This window comes from Hydra vulgaris, chromosome 07 (genome assembly GCF_038396675.1).
Source record: "Hydra vulgaris chromosome 07, alternate assembly HydraT2T_AEP".
In the NCBI taxonomy this organism is placed as follows: Eukaryota; Metazoa; Cnidaria; class Hydrozoa; order Anthoathecata; family Hydridae; genus Hydra; species Hydra vulgaris.
In genome coordinates, this window is record NC_088926.1 from 27,614,825 (window position 1) to 27,632,500 (window position 17,676).

Below are 17,676 nucleotides of genomic sequence, written 5' to 3' on the forward strand. Positions count from 1 at the left end.
GCAGGGTCAGTGGTGTTAGAGCATTAAAGTCACCTATAAGGTCAATATTGGTAGAAGGGTAAAGAGAAAAGGGCATGCTCAATTTGATAAGGAATTACTAAAAGAATGCAGTCTTGAGGAGAAGAATAAGAACAATAAAGAACAAAGAGAAAGGTGATAGAGTGAAGAGGTGCTATGCCAAAGCACATAGGAGAATGGTCAAAGGATTCAAATCTAATTTTAAATAAATAGGTGAATTGAGGCGATAATTTACCCCCAAGCCAAGCATGTGACTATTGGAGTCTTTGAGAATCAAAGGATAGTACCCATCAAGTACAAATCTAGAGAAGGAATAGTGAAATTCAAATTTGTCTTACAAAGAGTAAATTAGTCTGGTGAATTTTGCCTGAGGTATGATTCAACTGATAGAAAGTGAAAGATATATTGTGAAAGATATATTGAAACAGTTAGGTGGTGGGGATAGTTTTTTGTGTTTGATATTATGAGTTACTTTAGGCATGATTTAAGTTTAGGAGAATTTGACTCATTCATAGATAGGGCACTGCATCCCAAGCAAATAACTATGCAGTTGACAAAATCATGCATCATTTTTTGTTCTTCGTGCATCATTTTTTTTGTTCTGCATGCATCATTATTTTTTCTACATGCATTATTTTTTGTTCTACATGCATCAATTTTTGTTCTTTGTGCATAATTTTTTGTTCTACAAGCAGAATGAGTCCTGCCTAAAAGTTAAAATAAACTTAAAGTTAAAATAAACCTAAGACCTAAAATTAAAATAAACCCAAAATTAACCTTAAGGGAAAGACATGACCCATATGTGTCATTGATTAAACCCTGTGCTTACTGATTATGACACTCTATCCAATTTTGCTGTATGTGTTAATGTATCTGAAAAAAATTTAAATAAATATATAAAAATAAAATGACTTGGAAAACAAGCTAAAATAATTAAAATAAAACAAAACAAAGTGTGAAAACAAATAGAGTAATATTTACTTTATGGAGAAAATTTAAAGTGATCTTGCGTATCATATTTTTTTGACATTATTTTAAAAATGGAAGATCACATTAAACATTTTTGGCATATTTAGATAGTGATATAAAATATTGATACAACTAGTTATGGTAGCTGACAGATTTAACTAAAAACAAAATTGTTGTCTAGAAAAAACAATAAAATTGTAAATAAAAAAGTCGGCGTCAAATGAAACAAAACAGTTTAGCAATTTGATTGGTCAGAAATATATGTGTGATATTGTAGTACATTGTTTCGTTATGTACTTGTTGCCTGCTGTGGTCTCATGTTTTTTCAAATTAAGTAAATAGAAACTTTAACACGCTCACTTCTTGCACTTATGGGCTAGTACATCAGACCCAGGTGCAAAACTTGCAAAATGGATTTCATTTACAAATTAGGCAACGTTTGCCACAAGTCTTCATTCTTAACTAAAAAAGCTAAGACCATGTTAGAGTTCAGTAATCCTAATGTTTTTATTGTCATGGAAGAAGTTAAAAGACATTAGGAGAAGTTCTCAAAAATCTCGCTAGTAAATATTATTAAAAAATATAATGTAAAAATAAATTTTATATAAGATGTAAGTATATATATTTTTAATGTGATTCACCCAAGTCTAAAGGGGTGACTACAGTTAAGGATGCGTAAATATTGTATCTGTTGGCTTCCTGTATAAAATACTTTTTATATGCCGGTTTTTGTCCTTATAATGTGACAAATACAAAAAACTAAATAAAAAATAAGATTCATTAAAAGTAAGTTTAATAGTCTGGTGGATCATGTACTCTTTGTAAAAATATTTTTTATTCAATCATTAAACTTTTAATTTTCATCATCATTATTGTTTTTATTGCAAAAAAGAAACATTTTTTACATTATTATTTTTATTGCTAATGTTGTTGTTGTTGTTGTCATTATTGTTTTTATTATTAAAACATCTTTTACATTATTTTTTTTATTGATATTGTTGTTGTTGTTGCTTTACTACATTTGGTTTTGCTTTAAAATTTTAAAATATAGTTTGTAAAAAGAGGACATTTAAATGTGATAGTGGTGTAGTAGAAGTGCGCTCGATTTATAAACAAAAAGTTCCAAGTTTGATCCCCACCATGTCCCTGTTAGTACCAGACTCAACTTGTTTTTCTGCTCAGTTGTCTTATTTGTCAAGGTTTGTGTTTCAGAGTTGAGAGAGGTTTGTAACCACAATAAAGTAGCCTCCTTGACTGTAATGGTCCTCTTGGCCTTAAGAAGATGAATTTCATTTAAAAAAAATTATGTTACCTCTACATAATAAAATTGAAGTTTTTTTATGTTTTAGATTAGTTTTTTTATTTTTGTTATTTTTCGTTCAAATTTTTGTTTTATTTTCTTTAACGTCTTCACTTCCAACTAGACTGCAAACAATTACTATTAGAGTTGAAAGTTAATGGAAGAAAAAAGATAAAGTTTATAAAGCAAAATAACAATTAACAGGCGACTTTAAAGATTGCAAATGTTATGAATCAGGAAAACAAGATGACTTGTTTTCCTGTTTTCTTGTTTCTCCATAAACTTGTTTCTCCGCACAGAGGTCTTGTTTGTCAAGGTTCATGTTTCAGAATTATAAAGTTGACAGAGGGTTATAATCACAAGTAGCCTTCTCATCTGTAGTGGCCTTATCGGCCTTGGGGAGGTGAAGTAACAAAAAAACAAAAAAAAAACAAGATGAAGGGAGCAAATTCCAATAAACCAATGTTTGAGGAAAAAAAATAGGTGAATAATAATTTCTAGAGCACTTAGAAACAGTCACAGTAAAAGGATGAGACTTAATGACGAGTATGTCGAACTTTATTAAAGGTTTTAGAAATGTTGAGAACAATAACCTTAACCTTTTCACATCTATATAATGCGCGATAAAACCTATTAGTTGTTACCGTTAACAAATCAGCAGTAGAATGAGAAGATCAAAATCTATAGTTATTATCAGAAAGTAAATTATTAGATTCAAGATGAGAGATTAAGTGTCTTAATTAAAGACTTAAAATCTTGGTTATGATAGGACAGTAGTTATACAATTCAGATCTCTCTCCAGAATTTTTGAAAATAAGGATAACAGATGCTGCATTGCAGAAGACTGGAAAACAAGACTCTGATAAGCACTTGTTAAATAGTTGGAAAGTATAGACAACAGCTTGGGAAAACACTTCTGCAAGACTATAACAGGTATGTTGTCTGGACCACAAGCTGTAGAAGAGTCTAAGCAGGAAATCACTTTAGATACAGTAACTGGAGTGATACGAATGTCAAGCAATAAATGTGGGTAGGATGTAATTAGTTGAGTCAAAAGATGAGATTGATAAAAAGTTCTCAGCAAACAATTCATTTTTGTCTTTAGGTGAGGCAACAAAATCTAAACCATACAAAATCTAAACCATAAAATATTATAGACTCTGTTAAAGATACTTCAGAAGTCTCTGGAGTCTTATTTTTGAGATAAAAAACAAGATTTTGTGACCTGAGAATAGCAGGGTTTTGGCGGATATGGAAGAAATTGCAGCATTTCAATGAGAGGAAAACCATGAAGAAGAGTGAGATCTGACTGGAATTGTTGAGGGGGAATAAAAGATTCTATGTTAGCCTGAATCCAAGATGTTACATAAGAAGCACATTTGTCAGCTGGAAAACAAAAGATTTTAACTCAAGGGGTAGAAATCTTTTGTACCCCAAACTGAGCACTGATTAGAATCAAAAACAAAACACAAGTCGAGTTAAGTTAAATGATTCAGATTTTCTGGAAAGCAAGTTTGAAAGTCGACTATTTTGTTAGAGATTGAGAAAGACAAAAACTTGTGGGCCTTAAGACCTGCAGCATCACTAACATTAGAACTAAGCCATTTGGTGTGATGAGCATTAAAGTCAACAACAACAACGATATTGGCTGAAAGATAATGAGAAAGGGCTTAGTCAATATGATCAGAAATGATATCAAAAAGAGTGCAGTCTTGAGATGAAGGAGAGTGATATAGAACAAAGAGGAGTTGATAGAGTAAAGTGGTGCTAAAGGACAAAAACGAGTATTCTGTGGATTCAAACCAAGTTTATGGACAAATGGATAAATTTGTTTGAATGTAAATGCTCAGACCAAGCTTGTGACTATTGGAGGCTTTAAAATTTAAAGGAGGATAACCATCAACACTAAGATCACAATATGAGTCAGCATGTTTAAAAATTTATAAAAATTAAAAAACTATTCACATATCATTGTATATGAAAGTACTGGGGAAAATGTTTAACACCACTATTTGTTTTAAAAACTTTTTTAAGTATAACTCACTCTGGTTATTATTTCTCTGGTTATTCTGGTTATTATTATTAATGAATTATGTTTCATAATGAACATGTAAAAAAATTAAATTCAATCAAGATAGAATCAAGAAGAATTGCAACTTTCAAATTTTGCAGATTATAGTTTGTCTATGTCTTTTAGATTAGATCTTCAAATTTCTGCTGTTGGTCAAATTTTGTTAGGTGCATTTTAAAGTCTCGGATGGTTACCAAAATTGCTATTTCTATCCATAATTATTTGCTTGTATCATATGTTTAATTTAAATGCTTCTATCATGGAAAAAATTTTTCGAAGTCAGCACTTTTCTTGTGTTCAAACAGAAACATAACATAACATAAACAAGAAATAATTATGTTCAATATTAAATAAGTATTTACTATTTCATTTCATGATTGAATAGCTCCTTTCAAAATCTGCATTGCTCGCAGGTATGATCATTGATGAAGAATACAGATGTTTTAATTTTGGCAATCTAAGGTGCTCCAATGTTTAGAAAATATTATCACTTTGTGTAAGAAAGTTAGTCAAGCAAAGTTTGTTTTTTCCTATAAATTGAAAACAGTTCTGTAAAAAACAAAAATCTCTTTGGTTTTTCATGATACCATTGGTGGAAAAGTTGTTTTTCCGTACCATTATTATGTTTATTAACACAGATGACACATTTACATTTCCCACCTCTTACATAACTCTACTATTTTGTAATATTAATGTATATTAAGTTTTATTAAACTCATTCACACAAATGTTATGTTGTAATAATACAATATTAAATATAATAAGAAAGTTTTTAATATTATAATAAATATAATATATTAAATAATTAAATAAAAAACTTTGGGTTTCAAGTCTTGACTTTTTTTTTTAAATTTTTTTTAATTTTAATTTTTTTTTAAATTTATTTTTTTGGTTGATTTTATTTTTATGAAAAAAAATCTTATTTTGTACTTATGTCAAGTGGTGAATAAAAAAGCTTTTTGAATCCAATTTCTCAAAGGTTTTTTTCCACAACCAGAACATAATATTTTAGGTTGGTCAGCCAACAGAGTAGTTTTTCCAAAAGTAATTCTTGATAAGTTTTTGTTACTACTTGCTACTTACTGCTTTAGACTTGCTTTATTTTTGACTTCTCATTTTTACTAAACGCGCCTTAAATTTTTTCATACATTTTCAGCATTTTTTCATTCAGCAAACATTTAAAATTTAACTTTTAAAAAAAACATTTAAAGTATCATTGTGATATTTAGCAAGAGAAGTCTTTTTTTTGATTTAGAACTGGTTCTAATATTTTCCAACAAGTTCTAATTAGTAATTAACTGGAATTCTATTTTGGTTTCTGTTTTGGATTATTACCAATAACCAAAATTTCGAATTTGGTTTTTCTAAATTCGATAAGAAACAGATTTTTGATTGACAAACATACCGAAAATCAAAATTTCAACTTTTATGATTTTAAATTTTAATTCAATTTAGAAAAATAGTTATTTTTGTTAATTTCCGAAAATATTGTACAATTTCTAAATGAAATTTAAGCTCGTTGTTCAAAAGTTACTCAACTTTTTAGTTAGTGAGGAGCGTGTATCTGTCTGCTTTTAGTTATTTTTATAGATTTTTCTATAAAGTAATTTTATTTTTATTTATGACTTATTATCATTATATAAGATGGAAAGAAGTTGCCAAAAAATAAACAACAAATGTGAAAAAACAGCAAATCTAAATAAACAACAAATATGAAATTGCATTCATTTCATATATTCTTTAGCAATCCTTTTGCTTCTTTCTTTATGTTTGTTGCTGCATTGCAAAACTCCAAACCTCTTTATTACACTTTTCATCTTGGAATGGCAAGATTCAGGTGTCTGTTCATTAAACTGCCCATGGGAAAGGCCACTCAAATAAACAAATGTTTCCAGATTAGAGCATATACTTTCCTGGTAACTGTGAACTGTTTATCTAAAAACTAAAAAAATAAACTTTAAATATGTTTATCAATAACTTGGTTTCCAATACAGAGGTTAAAGAATACAGCAAATACCGCTCTGCAACAGTCATGAGCAATTTTTTAACTTTGTGTGAAACTTTATATAATAATACAATTTACAAATATATTTTTGAGTAAAAAAACTTATTCCTAATATAGTGTTTATCTCATAGGTAAACACTATATTAGGAAAAGTCTTACTATCTTAAAATTATTTAAAAATGACATACCGAAATTCCTAGCAATATGTTGATTAACTTCATGTCAGAAGCCAATGAGTACTTGCATTCATGCAACTTTAATCTTTACACTATCTTTGTCATGTTAAAATGATTCTCACTTACCCTTTCAAAATAAGCTAAAACAAGTAACTTATTTGCCTCTGAGTATAATCCTAGGGAGCTGATTCCTTCTACCCTGTTACTAGGGCTACTACCTGCTATCTTCTGCCTATTACTTTCAATGATCCTCCACATATCATACACAAATACATATTTGGATGTAAATATGTAAAAATAATATTTTCAAAAATAGGTTTTCAAAAAGACGATTATTAAAGTATAACTATAAATACCTGAATCCATCCAAATCTTTACAAATGTGTTTTGTGGAGCCCTTTTATTATATTTTATTACAAAATCCAGAAATGTTGTAATATCTTCAATATATACTAAGTCTCTTTTCACTGTAGCACAGTTGTTTTTTTTTTTCTTTTTCTTGAAAGTCTAATAATTCAGCAACATATTAGTTTGAAAGTAGTTTACTTTTTTCATCCAGGGCTTTCTTCATGTTTGACTCAAATTTTACACCACTTCTTCTTAAAGTTTTTAATATTTTATTAGACTCAAACTGACTAAGTCCTAAGGTACTTACCAAAGCTTCTACCTCATTATAAGGAATCTTTCTCTGATCACGTTTTGGAATACCAAGTGTAGTATAAATACTTTTACCTCCTTAATACAAGGTAACTGTTTATTTTAAGAATAATAGTGTATCATAAGATATACTGTTATTTTAATAATATATATCATAGTTATTTTTATTTAACAATATTTTATCTGTTCTGAGAATGGTTTGAGCTCTTAGACTTTACTCTAGATTAGAATAAATTTCTTTAATAAGGGAAGAAGCTACTTTTTTGGAAATTTTGAAATACTCTCAGAAAGATTTGTGCTTGCCTTAAAAGGTAAACATTTGTGAGGTTTACCTTTAGCAATTTCACAGTAGCAAATTTAGCTTTAAGTTTCAGTATTGAGCTAGTTCCATTTTTCATACTTTTTTTTAACAATCTATTTCTTCCTTGACTGCATATACTGCAAAATATTAAGCAATCTCAAGAAGTTTGCAAGCTAGACAAATCAGCATTTTTTTAAAGTAACTGTGCCTGCAATAGTTTTACCAGCCTTACAGAGGTATAAGTTTTTCTTACAACCTGGGCATAATCCTGTTGGGTAGGCAAATACTCTCCGTGAAAACTCAGGCTTACAAAAAACTTGAACCAGACCTTTCATATTTTTTTATTAACTAGAACACATTTTTTGTTCTTTTCATGGCAGCAACAGCAGATCATCCTTTGAAAAAGTAAATGATCTCTTTTAAAATGATATTCTCTATCTCTTTTGAGAGCAGAGGAGCCATAGATTAATTATATATATTGCCATAGATATATAAGCTATCAATAATAATATATGGGTATCTACATTATAATATACGTATCTATAATAAAATAAAATAAAAAGAGTCAAAAATGTAATAAAATATTTTTATTACAAAATGTTTTTTTGACCAACTTTGACTATTCTAATGATATTTATGTATAAATATTAGATTAAAGATCTTGAAAAGCTGGTATATGAATAATTTTTTAATAAACTTTGACTTTCTATAAGTATATTTAGTATTTAAATATACAACAAAAAAAAACTTTTAAGCAGACTTGCAATGTCAATTTTTTAAAAATGCGATACCTCCCAAATTTTTCTACATATAAAAATGCCTTACCTTCTATAACTATTATTTTTGAAAATCATCTGTAAAGATTTTACTGCCATTTTGACATTTTAATCAATTTTATTAATTCTTATTTAAATCTTTTGTTTTTAATAATTTTGTTTTTATATTATAATTTTAGCCACAGCATTTTCTAGATTTGCTTTACCTTTAACAGAGTCAACTAAATTCTCAACGATCACAACTTCACCAAAAGTTACTGATACTTTAAGTATGGAAACGATGACGCCAATTTTACCATCAACAACTGATGCTTTAACTGCAGTACCTGATGCTTCATCAATTGTAACTTTAACACAACTATATGAATCTTCAACTATGTTTATTATTAATTCATTGACACCAAGTGAATTTTCATTATTCTCAGATGAAATTTCAATATTTATATCTGATCCATCAATTACTGAAACTATGGTGCAAACTCCTACAACAATGCTTGTCCTAACTAGTACTTCAGTAACAACTAAAGTTGCATTAACAACATCACCTAAATACCCATTAACTTCATTTGAAGCATCAACAAAGACGACAGCAGAAAGTTCAATGCCAATATCCACATTATCAACTTTTTCATCAGTAATTTTATACACTACTGTTGCTTCATCAATTGTGACTCCAACACAACTATATGAACTTTCAACTATGATCATTACTGCTTCGTTGACTCCAAGTAAATTTTCATCATTCTTATATAAGTTTTCAATATCTATATCTGATCCATCAATTACAGAAACTAAGATGCAAACTCCTACAACAATGCTTGTCCCAACTAGTACTTCACAAACAACTAAAGTTGCATTAACAACATCACCTGAATACCCATTGACTTTATTTGAAACTTCAACAAAAACAACAGCAAAAAGTTCAGTGCCAATATTAACAAAATCAACTTTTTCAAAAGTAGTTTCAAACAGTACTGAGACATTATCAATTGTAACTCCAACACAACTATATGATTCATCAACTATGTTTATTACTGCTTCATTGACACCAAGTGAACTTTCATCATTCTTATATGAGTTTTCAATAGAAACATCTGATTCATCAATTACAGAAAGTGTGATCAAAACTCCTAAAACAGTGCTTGTTCCAACTAGTATTTCAGTAATAACTGAAGTTGAATTAGCGACATCACCCAAATACCCATTGACTTCATTTAAAACTTCAACAAAAACAACTGAAGTTTCAACAGTGGCAATTTCAGTCCAAATTTCTACAAGTTCATATTTTTCAACAGTAGTTTCAAATAGTATTGCGACTTTATTAATTGTAACTCCAAGACTTATATATGATTCATCAGCTATGTTTATTACTGCTTCATCGACACCAAGTAAACATTTATCATTATCATATGAGTTTTCAATAAAAACATCTGATTCATCAATTACAGAAACTGTGATCAAAACTCCTACGACAATGCTTGTTCCAACTAGTATTTCAGTAACAACTGAAGTTGAATTAGCAACATTGTCCAAATACCCATTGACTTTATTTGAAACTCCAACAAAATCAGCTGAAGTTTCAACAGTGGCAATTTCAATGCCAATTTCTACAACTACAACTTTTTCACCAGTAGTTTCAAACAGTACTGAAACTTCATTAATTGTAACTCCAACACTTATATATGATTCATCAGTTACGTTTATAACTGCTTCATTGACACCAAGTGAACTTTCATCATTCTCATATGAGTTTTCAATAAAAACATCTCATTCATCAATTACAGAAACTATATTGGAAACTCCTACAACAATGCTTGTTCCAACTAGTATATCATTAACAACTGAAGTTGCATTAACAACATCAACCAAATACCCATTGAGTTTATTTGAAACTTCAACAAAATCAGCTGAAGTTCCAATAGTGGCAAGTTCAGTGCCAATTTCAACAACATCAACTTTTTCACCAGTAGTTTCAAACAGTACTGAAACTTCATTAATTGTAACTCCAACACTTATATATGATTCATCAGTTACGTTTATAACTGCTTCATTGACACCAAGTGAACTTTCATCATTCTCATTTGAGTTTTCAATAAAAACATATGATTCATCAATTGCAGAAACTATATTGGAAACTCCTACAACAATGCTTGTTCCAACTAGTATATCATTAACAACTGAAGTTGCATTAACAACATCAACCAAATACTCATTGAGTTTATTTGAAACTTCAACAAAATCAGCTGAAGTTCCAACAGTGGCAAGTTCAGTGCCAATTTCAACAACATCAACTTTTTCAACAGTAGTTTCAAACAGTATTGAGTTTTCATCAATTGTGACTCCAACACAACTATATGATTCATCAATTATGTTTATTACTTCTTCATTGACACCAAGTGAACTTTCATCATTCTCATTTGAGTTTTCAATAAAAACATATGATTCATCAATTACAGAAACTATAATGGATACTCCTACAACAATGCTTGTTTCTACTAGTATATCAGTAACAAATGAAGTTGCATTAACAACATCAACCAAATACCCATTCACTTTATTTGAAACTTCAATAAAATCAGCTGAAGTTTCAACAGTGGCAAGTTCAGTGCTAATTTCTTTAACATCATTTTTTCCAACAGTATTTTCAAATAGTATTGGGACTTCTTCAATTGGGACTCCAACACTTATATATGATTCATCAACTATGTTTATTACTGCTTCATTGACACCAATTGAACTTTCATCATTCTCATATGAGTTTTTAATTAAAACATATGATTCATCAGTTAAAGAAGCTATGGTGGAAACTTCTACAACAATGCTTGTTCCAACTAGTATATCATTAACAGCTGAAGTTGCATTAACAATCTCACCCAAATACCCATTGACTTTATTTGAAACTTTAACAAAAACAACTGAAGTTTCAACAGTGGCAAGTTCAGTGCCAATTTCAACAACATCAACTTTTTCAAAGGTAGTTTCAAACAGTATTGAGAATTCATCAATTGTGACTCCAACTCAACGATATGATTCATCAACTATGTTTATTACTTCTTTATTGATATCAAGTGAACTTTCATTATTTTCATATGAGTTTTCAATAAAAACATATGATTCATCAATTACAGAAACTATATTGGAAACTCCTACAACAATGCTTGTTCCAACTAGTATATCATTAACAACTGAAGTTACATTAACAATCTCACCCAAATACCCATTGACTTTATTTGAAACTTCAACAAAAACAACTGAAGTTTCAACAGTGGCAAGTTCAGTGCCAATTTCAACAACATCAACTTTTTCAAAGGTAGTTTCAAACAGTATTGAGAATTCATCAATTGTGACTCCATCTCAACGATATGATTCATCAACTATGTTTATTACTTCTTTATTGATATCAAGTGAACTTTCATTATTTTCATATGAGTTTTCAATAAAAACATATGATTCATCAATTACAGAAACTATATTGGAAACTCCTACAACAATGCTTGTTCCAACTAGTATATCATTAACAACTGAAGTTGCATTAACAATCTCACCCAAATATTCATTGACTTTATTTAAAACTTCAACAAAAACAACTGAAGTTTCAACAGTGGCAAGTTCAGTGCCAATTTCAACAACATCAACTTTTTCAACAGTAGTTTCAAACAGTTCTGTGAATTTATCGATTATAACTCCAACACTTATATATGACTTATCAACTATGTTTAATACTGCTTTATTGACACCAAGTGAACTTTCATCATTCTCATTTGAGTTTTCAATAAAAATATCTGATTCGTTAATTACAGAAACTATGATGGAAACTCCTATAACAATGCTTGTTCCAACTAGTATATCAGTAACAACTGAAGTTGCATTAACAACATCACTCAAATACCCATTGACTTTATTTGAAACTTCAATAAAATCAGCTGAAGTTTCAACAGTGGCAAGTTCAGTGCTAATTTCTACAATGTCATTTTTTTCAACAGTATTTTCAAATAGTATTGGGACTTCATCAATTGGGACTCCAACATTTATATATGATTCATCAACTATGTTTATTACTGCTTCATTGACATCGAGTGAACTTTCATTATTTTCATATGAGTTTTCAATAAAAACATATGATTCATCAATTACAGAAACTATAATGGAAACTCCTACAACAATGCTTGTTCCAACTAGTATATCATTAACAACTGAAGTTGCATTAGCAACCTCACCCAAATACCCATTGACTTCATTTAAATCTTCAACAAAAACAACTGAAGTATCAACAGGGGCAAGTTCAGTGTCAAATTCTACAACATCAACTTTTTCAACATTAGTTTCAAACAGTCCTAAGAATTCATTAATTATAACTCCAACACTTATATATGATTTATCAACTATGTTTAATACTTCTTCATTGACACCAATTGAACTTTCATCATTCTCATATGAGTTTTCAATAAAAACATCTGATTCATCAATTACAGAAACTATATTGGAAACTCCTACAACAATGCTTGTTCCAACTAATATATCAGTAACAACTGAAGTTGCCTTAACAACATCAACCAAATACCCATTAACTTTATTTGAAACTTCAATAAAATCAGCTGAGGTTTCAACAGTGGCAAGTTCAGTGCTAATTTCTACAACATCATTTTTTTCAACAGTGTTTTCAAATAGTATTGGGACTTCATCATATGGGACTCCAACACTTATATATGATTCATCAACTATGTTTATTACTGCTTCATTGACATCAAGTGAACTTTTATTATTTTCATTTGAGTTTTCAATAAAAACATATGATTCATCAATTACGGAAACTATAATGGATACTCCTACAACAATGCTTGTCCCAATTAGTATATCAGTAACAACTGAAGTTGAATTAACAACATCACTGAAATACTTATTGACTTCATTTAAAGCTTCAACAAAAACAACTGAAGTATCAACAGGGACAAGTTCAGTGTCGAATTCTACAACATCAACTTTTTCAACAGTAGTTTCAAACAGTGCTAAGAATTCATTAATTATAACTCCAACACTTATATATGATTTATCAACTATGTTTATTACTTCTTCATTGACACCAAGTGAACTTTCATTATTTTCATATGAGTTTTCAATAAAAACATCTGATTCGTTAATTACAGAAACTATGATGGAAACTCCTACAACAATGCTTGTTCCAACTAGTATATCAGTAACAACTGAAGTTGCATTAACAACATCACCCAAATACCCATTGACTTTATTTGAAACTTCAACAAAATCAGCTGAAGTTTCCACAGTGGCAACTTCATTGCCAATTTCAACAACAGCAACTTTTTCAATAGTAGTTTTAAATAGTACTTATACTTCATCAATTGTGACTCCAACACAACTATATGATTCATCAACTAAGTTTATTACTGCTTCATTGACACCAAGTGAACTTTCATCATTCTCATATGAGTTTTCAATAAAAATATCTGATTCATCAATTACAGAAACTATGATGGAAACTCCTACTACAATGCTTTTTTCAACTGTGGCATTGTCAGCAACTACTCTTTTAACAACAAGTTCTTTAACTATATTAACTACTGCTTCTACAACATCAAATGAGATTTTATTTACTACAATTAAAGCTTCAACTTCGGCTGAATCAGAGTCTTCAACATTAGTTAATGCTTCAGCTGTGTTTACAACAACTACTGCAACAACAACAAATGTCCCAAGAATAAGTATTTTTTGTTTATTAGGTTTTTTTATAATTTTTTACTCATTGATTAAAAAAAAAAATTCAAAGCGATTATTTTTTTAATAAATTTGTATAATTTATTAAAAAAATATTTCACAGTTTTTTATTTTTTGGCTCTTATTTTTTAGTTTCTTCTACGTCTTTTGAAATAGTTATTCCTGCTGATCTAACAAATAATAAGGATATTAAGTAAGTTCAATATTTCTCTTCATTTTAACATTAAATCATATTTTCTTTTAATTAAATCTTACACTAATTCAATTTTTTTTATAATTATTTCACCATAAAATATGAAATTTATGATGATAAATTATAAATTTATATAATTAAGAATAAGTGTCACTCATATAGTTAAAATAGATTGGTACCTAAAAAAACAAAATATTAAATAAGACAGAGATTTTTTTTTTTAAAAAAAAAAAAAGATAAACAAAGAAAACTTACATAAAATACATAAAAGAGAAAAATGATGTAAAAAAAAAAATAAAGCACTAATAAATAATCACAATATTAAAAAATAACAATAATAATAACAAAAATAATATTTATAATAATAATAGTAAAATGTATTTTACTGTGTTATTTGTTTAAAATGTTTAATAGTTATTTCTTATTTAATTAAAATTTTTGTTATTATTAAATATAAGAGAATAGTAATAGTAAAAAAAAGTAAAACTAATTAATACTTAAAAGCTTTAAGCTTAACTTATATTACCAACTTTATAAAAACTTCTTTTTTTTTAACTTCAAATTAAATTTTTAGCAATGTTGTATAGTTTATAACTGTTTTAAGATAATTGAAAAAAATTTTTAGACAATAAAAAGAAATTTTGATTCAATTCAAAGTAAGTTATTTATTTCTGTGTGTATAAATTTATACACATGCATTTCTTACATACACCTTAATTATTTTAATTTGCATCTTGTATTTGCATCATTATACTTATTTATACATTCATTAGAGCAATCAAAAACATGCATCAAGTGCTTAAATTATGTTCCAAAATACCAATTTTAAAAAAATGCTTTAAAAAACTTGCAAATTATATAAATAAGGAAAAAGAGATGAAGGAAGCGAATTCCAGAGAACTGATGTTCGAGGAAAAAAGCTAGATGAATAGTAATTTTTCAAGCACTTAGGAAAAATCACAGTAAAAAGAGAGAGAAAAAGAGACTTAATCAAATGACCTGTAACACGAGAATGAATTTTAGTAGATGGCACTAACTCTTTAGAGGAGTGCCCATTATAGTAATTGTAGAAAAGGGAAAAAGAAGCAACATTACGACAATCTGAAAGTGGTTGAAAGTTATCTGCAAGAGCAGGTCTAACTACGTTTACAATGCCTTTTTGCATCTTGTTTAAAAGATAAAGAGTATTATTGGAAGATCCACTACCGATATGGCAACAGTATTCCACACAAAGACTGATTTGAGATTTATAAAGATAAAAAATATGATCCAGAGTAAAAAAGTGGCGAGCATGATAAAAAGATGCAACCTTAGCAGATGCTAAATTTGCAATCAATTTGACATATGGTTTCCAAAATAGATTGAAAGTAAGAGTAATTCCTAGAAAATAGAGTGTAGATGACTCATCAAGTGCATTACTGTTTATATATACAGGAAGATCTAGATTGTTATAATAGCGATTAGCTGAAAAAAATTGAGATTTATCTGAGTAAAAGTTCACCAGCCATTTAGAGCCTTGTGCTGCAGAAGAAATGAGATCTTTTTCATGCTCAAATGCCCCCTCTAAGCAATCAGAGAATGTTAACTTCTTATCAAAACAAGAATAAATGGTAGTATCATCAGCGAACAATGCCACTTTAGATGTGAGAATTTCTGGGAAATTGTTAATGTAAATTTAAAAAAGTATAAGACCAAAGATAGAACCTTAAGGAACCTTGAGGTTGCAGGACATGAAGAAGAGTGCTGTCCATTGAGAATAACTTTTATACTATGATTGGTAAGAAAGCATTCAATAGTCTTAAAGATGTTACCTAATACACGGTAAGAAGAGAGCTTATAGAGAAGACCAGCATGCCATATTTTATCAAAAATGATAAAATTTGGCAAAATAAAATGACACATTGATTGACACATTCAAAATGACCATTTTGCATTCACATTCATTATAAATTTTAGTAAAACTTTTTTAAATAAAGTTTTAATAAACTTTTTGAATAAACTGCCACCTCCTCAATAACTAAATGAATTACCCCAAAACTTATTAAACTATCATATTTAACAGTTTTAAATTTAATATATTTTAGCATATATAGTTTTTGTTTGATAGTGTTCGTGCTAAATATAGTGTCCTATGAAAATGTTATTGTGTTAAAATGAAAAAACAAATGTTTAATTGAGAAAAGGCTTTAAAAATTTTTCTCTGTTCTCTTTTTCACTACTTGCCAGTTAAATAAAACTTAATATTTAAGCTGATAAAACTTCATATTTTAAATATTTAGGATTTAAAAATAAGTATTCTATAATCTCAAAAAAAATTTCAAATCAAAAAATAACAAAATATCATATTATGAAGTCTAATACCTCTTTAGTTGAGATGATGGTTTTAATTTTTACAACAATCCTTTTAGTTCTACCCAAAACATGTTCTAAATTTAAAACTTACTAATTTAAAAAGCTAATACAGAAATATATGATTTTCTTTTTTTAAACTATTTTAAACACATTTAATTAACTAAGGTAATTAATGTTTAATTTTATACATAAGCAATTGATGATTTTTTGCACGAAATTGAGCAGCTCTGTTCAGCATTTTATATTTTTGCACGATGATGGAATTTTTTTAATTTTTTAGGATGTTTTACATAATATTGGTAAAATTACTATCAGGTTCTATCCTTGCAAAACGTAGACCTCCAAGTTCATACACTTGGGAGGAAATAGGCAATCACACAGATGGTTTGTACTTAGTAGGAATTCTAGAGACAACTAGTAATATCACAAAATTCATTATTGGAAAAGGATCAAGTCGCAAGCGAAGAGATACAAGTAAACAACCGCTTTTTTAAATTTTAATTGCAATCATTGTATATATATATATATATATATATATATATATATATATATATATATATATATATATATATATATATATATATATATATATATATATATATATATATATATATATATATATATATATATACATATATATATATATATATATATATATATATATATATATATATATATATATACATATATATATATATGTGTGCATATATACATATATATATGTATTCATATACATACAGTGCTCAAAGTGAGGTGGGATGCTATCCCATCACCTTTCTATAAAGTATAAACCATCCTGCCACCTTTTTATAAATCTCTATATATAAAATGATTAGGCAGGATGGTACTTTTAATTTACTGAATACCATCCCATTACTTTTTTTTCTTCACTTCAAGCACGGTATACATATATATATATATATATATATATATATATATATATATATATATATATATATATATATATAGAGAGAGAGAGAGAGAGAGAGAGAGAGAGAGAGAGAGAGATATACATATATATATATATATATATATATATATATATATATATATATATATATATATATATATACATACATACATACATATATATATATATATATATATATATACATATATGTATGCATT

General features: G+C 28.1%; 1 protein-coding gene across 9 annotated transcripts in view; it reads left to right on the forward strand.

Moving 5' to 3' along the window:
- Positions 1-17,676, forward strand: part of LOC136082381 (mucin-3A-like) — a 165,762-nt gene that overhangs the window by 99,767 nt on the left and 48,319 nt on the right. For all 9 annotated transcript variants that reach the window (XM_065801529.1, XM_065801530.1, XM_065801531.1 and 6 more), the window contains 3 exons: positions 8,453-13,990; positions 14,136-14,196; positions 16,829-17,022. In XM_065801529.1, the coding sequence (XP_065657601.1) occupies positions 8,453-13,990; positions 14,136-14,196; positions 16,829-17,022 (5,793 nt within the window). The remainder of the gene's footprint in view (positions 1-8,452; positions 13,991-14,135; positions 14,197-16,828; positions 17,023-17,676) is intronic.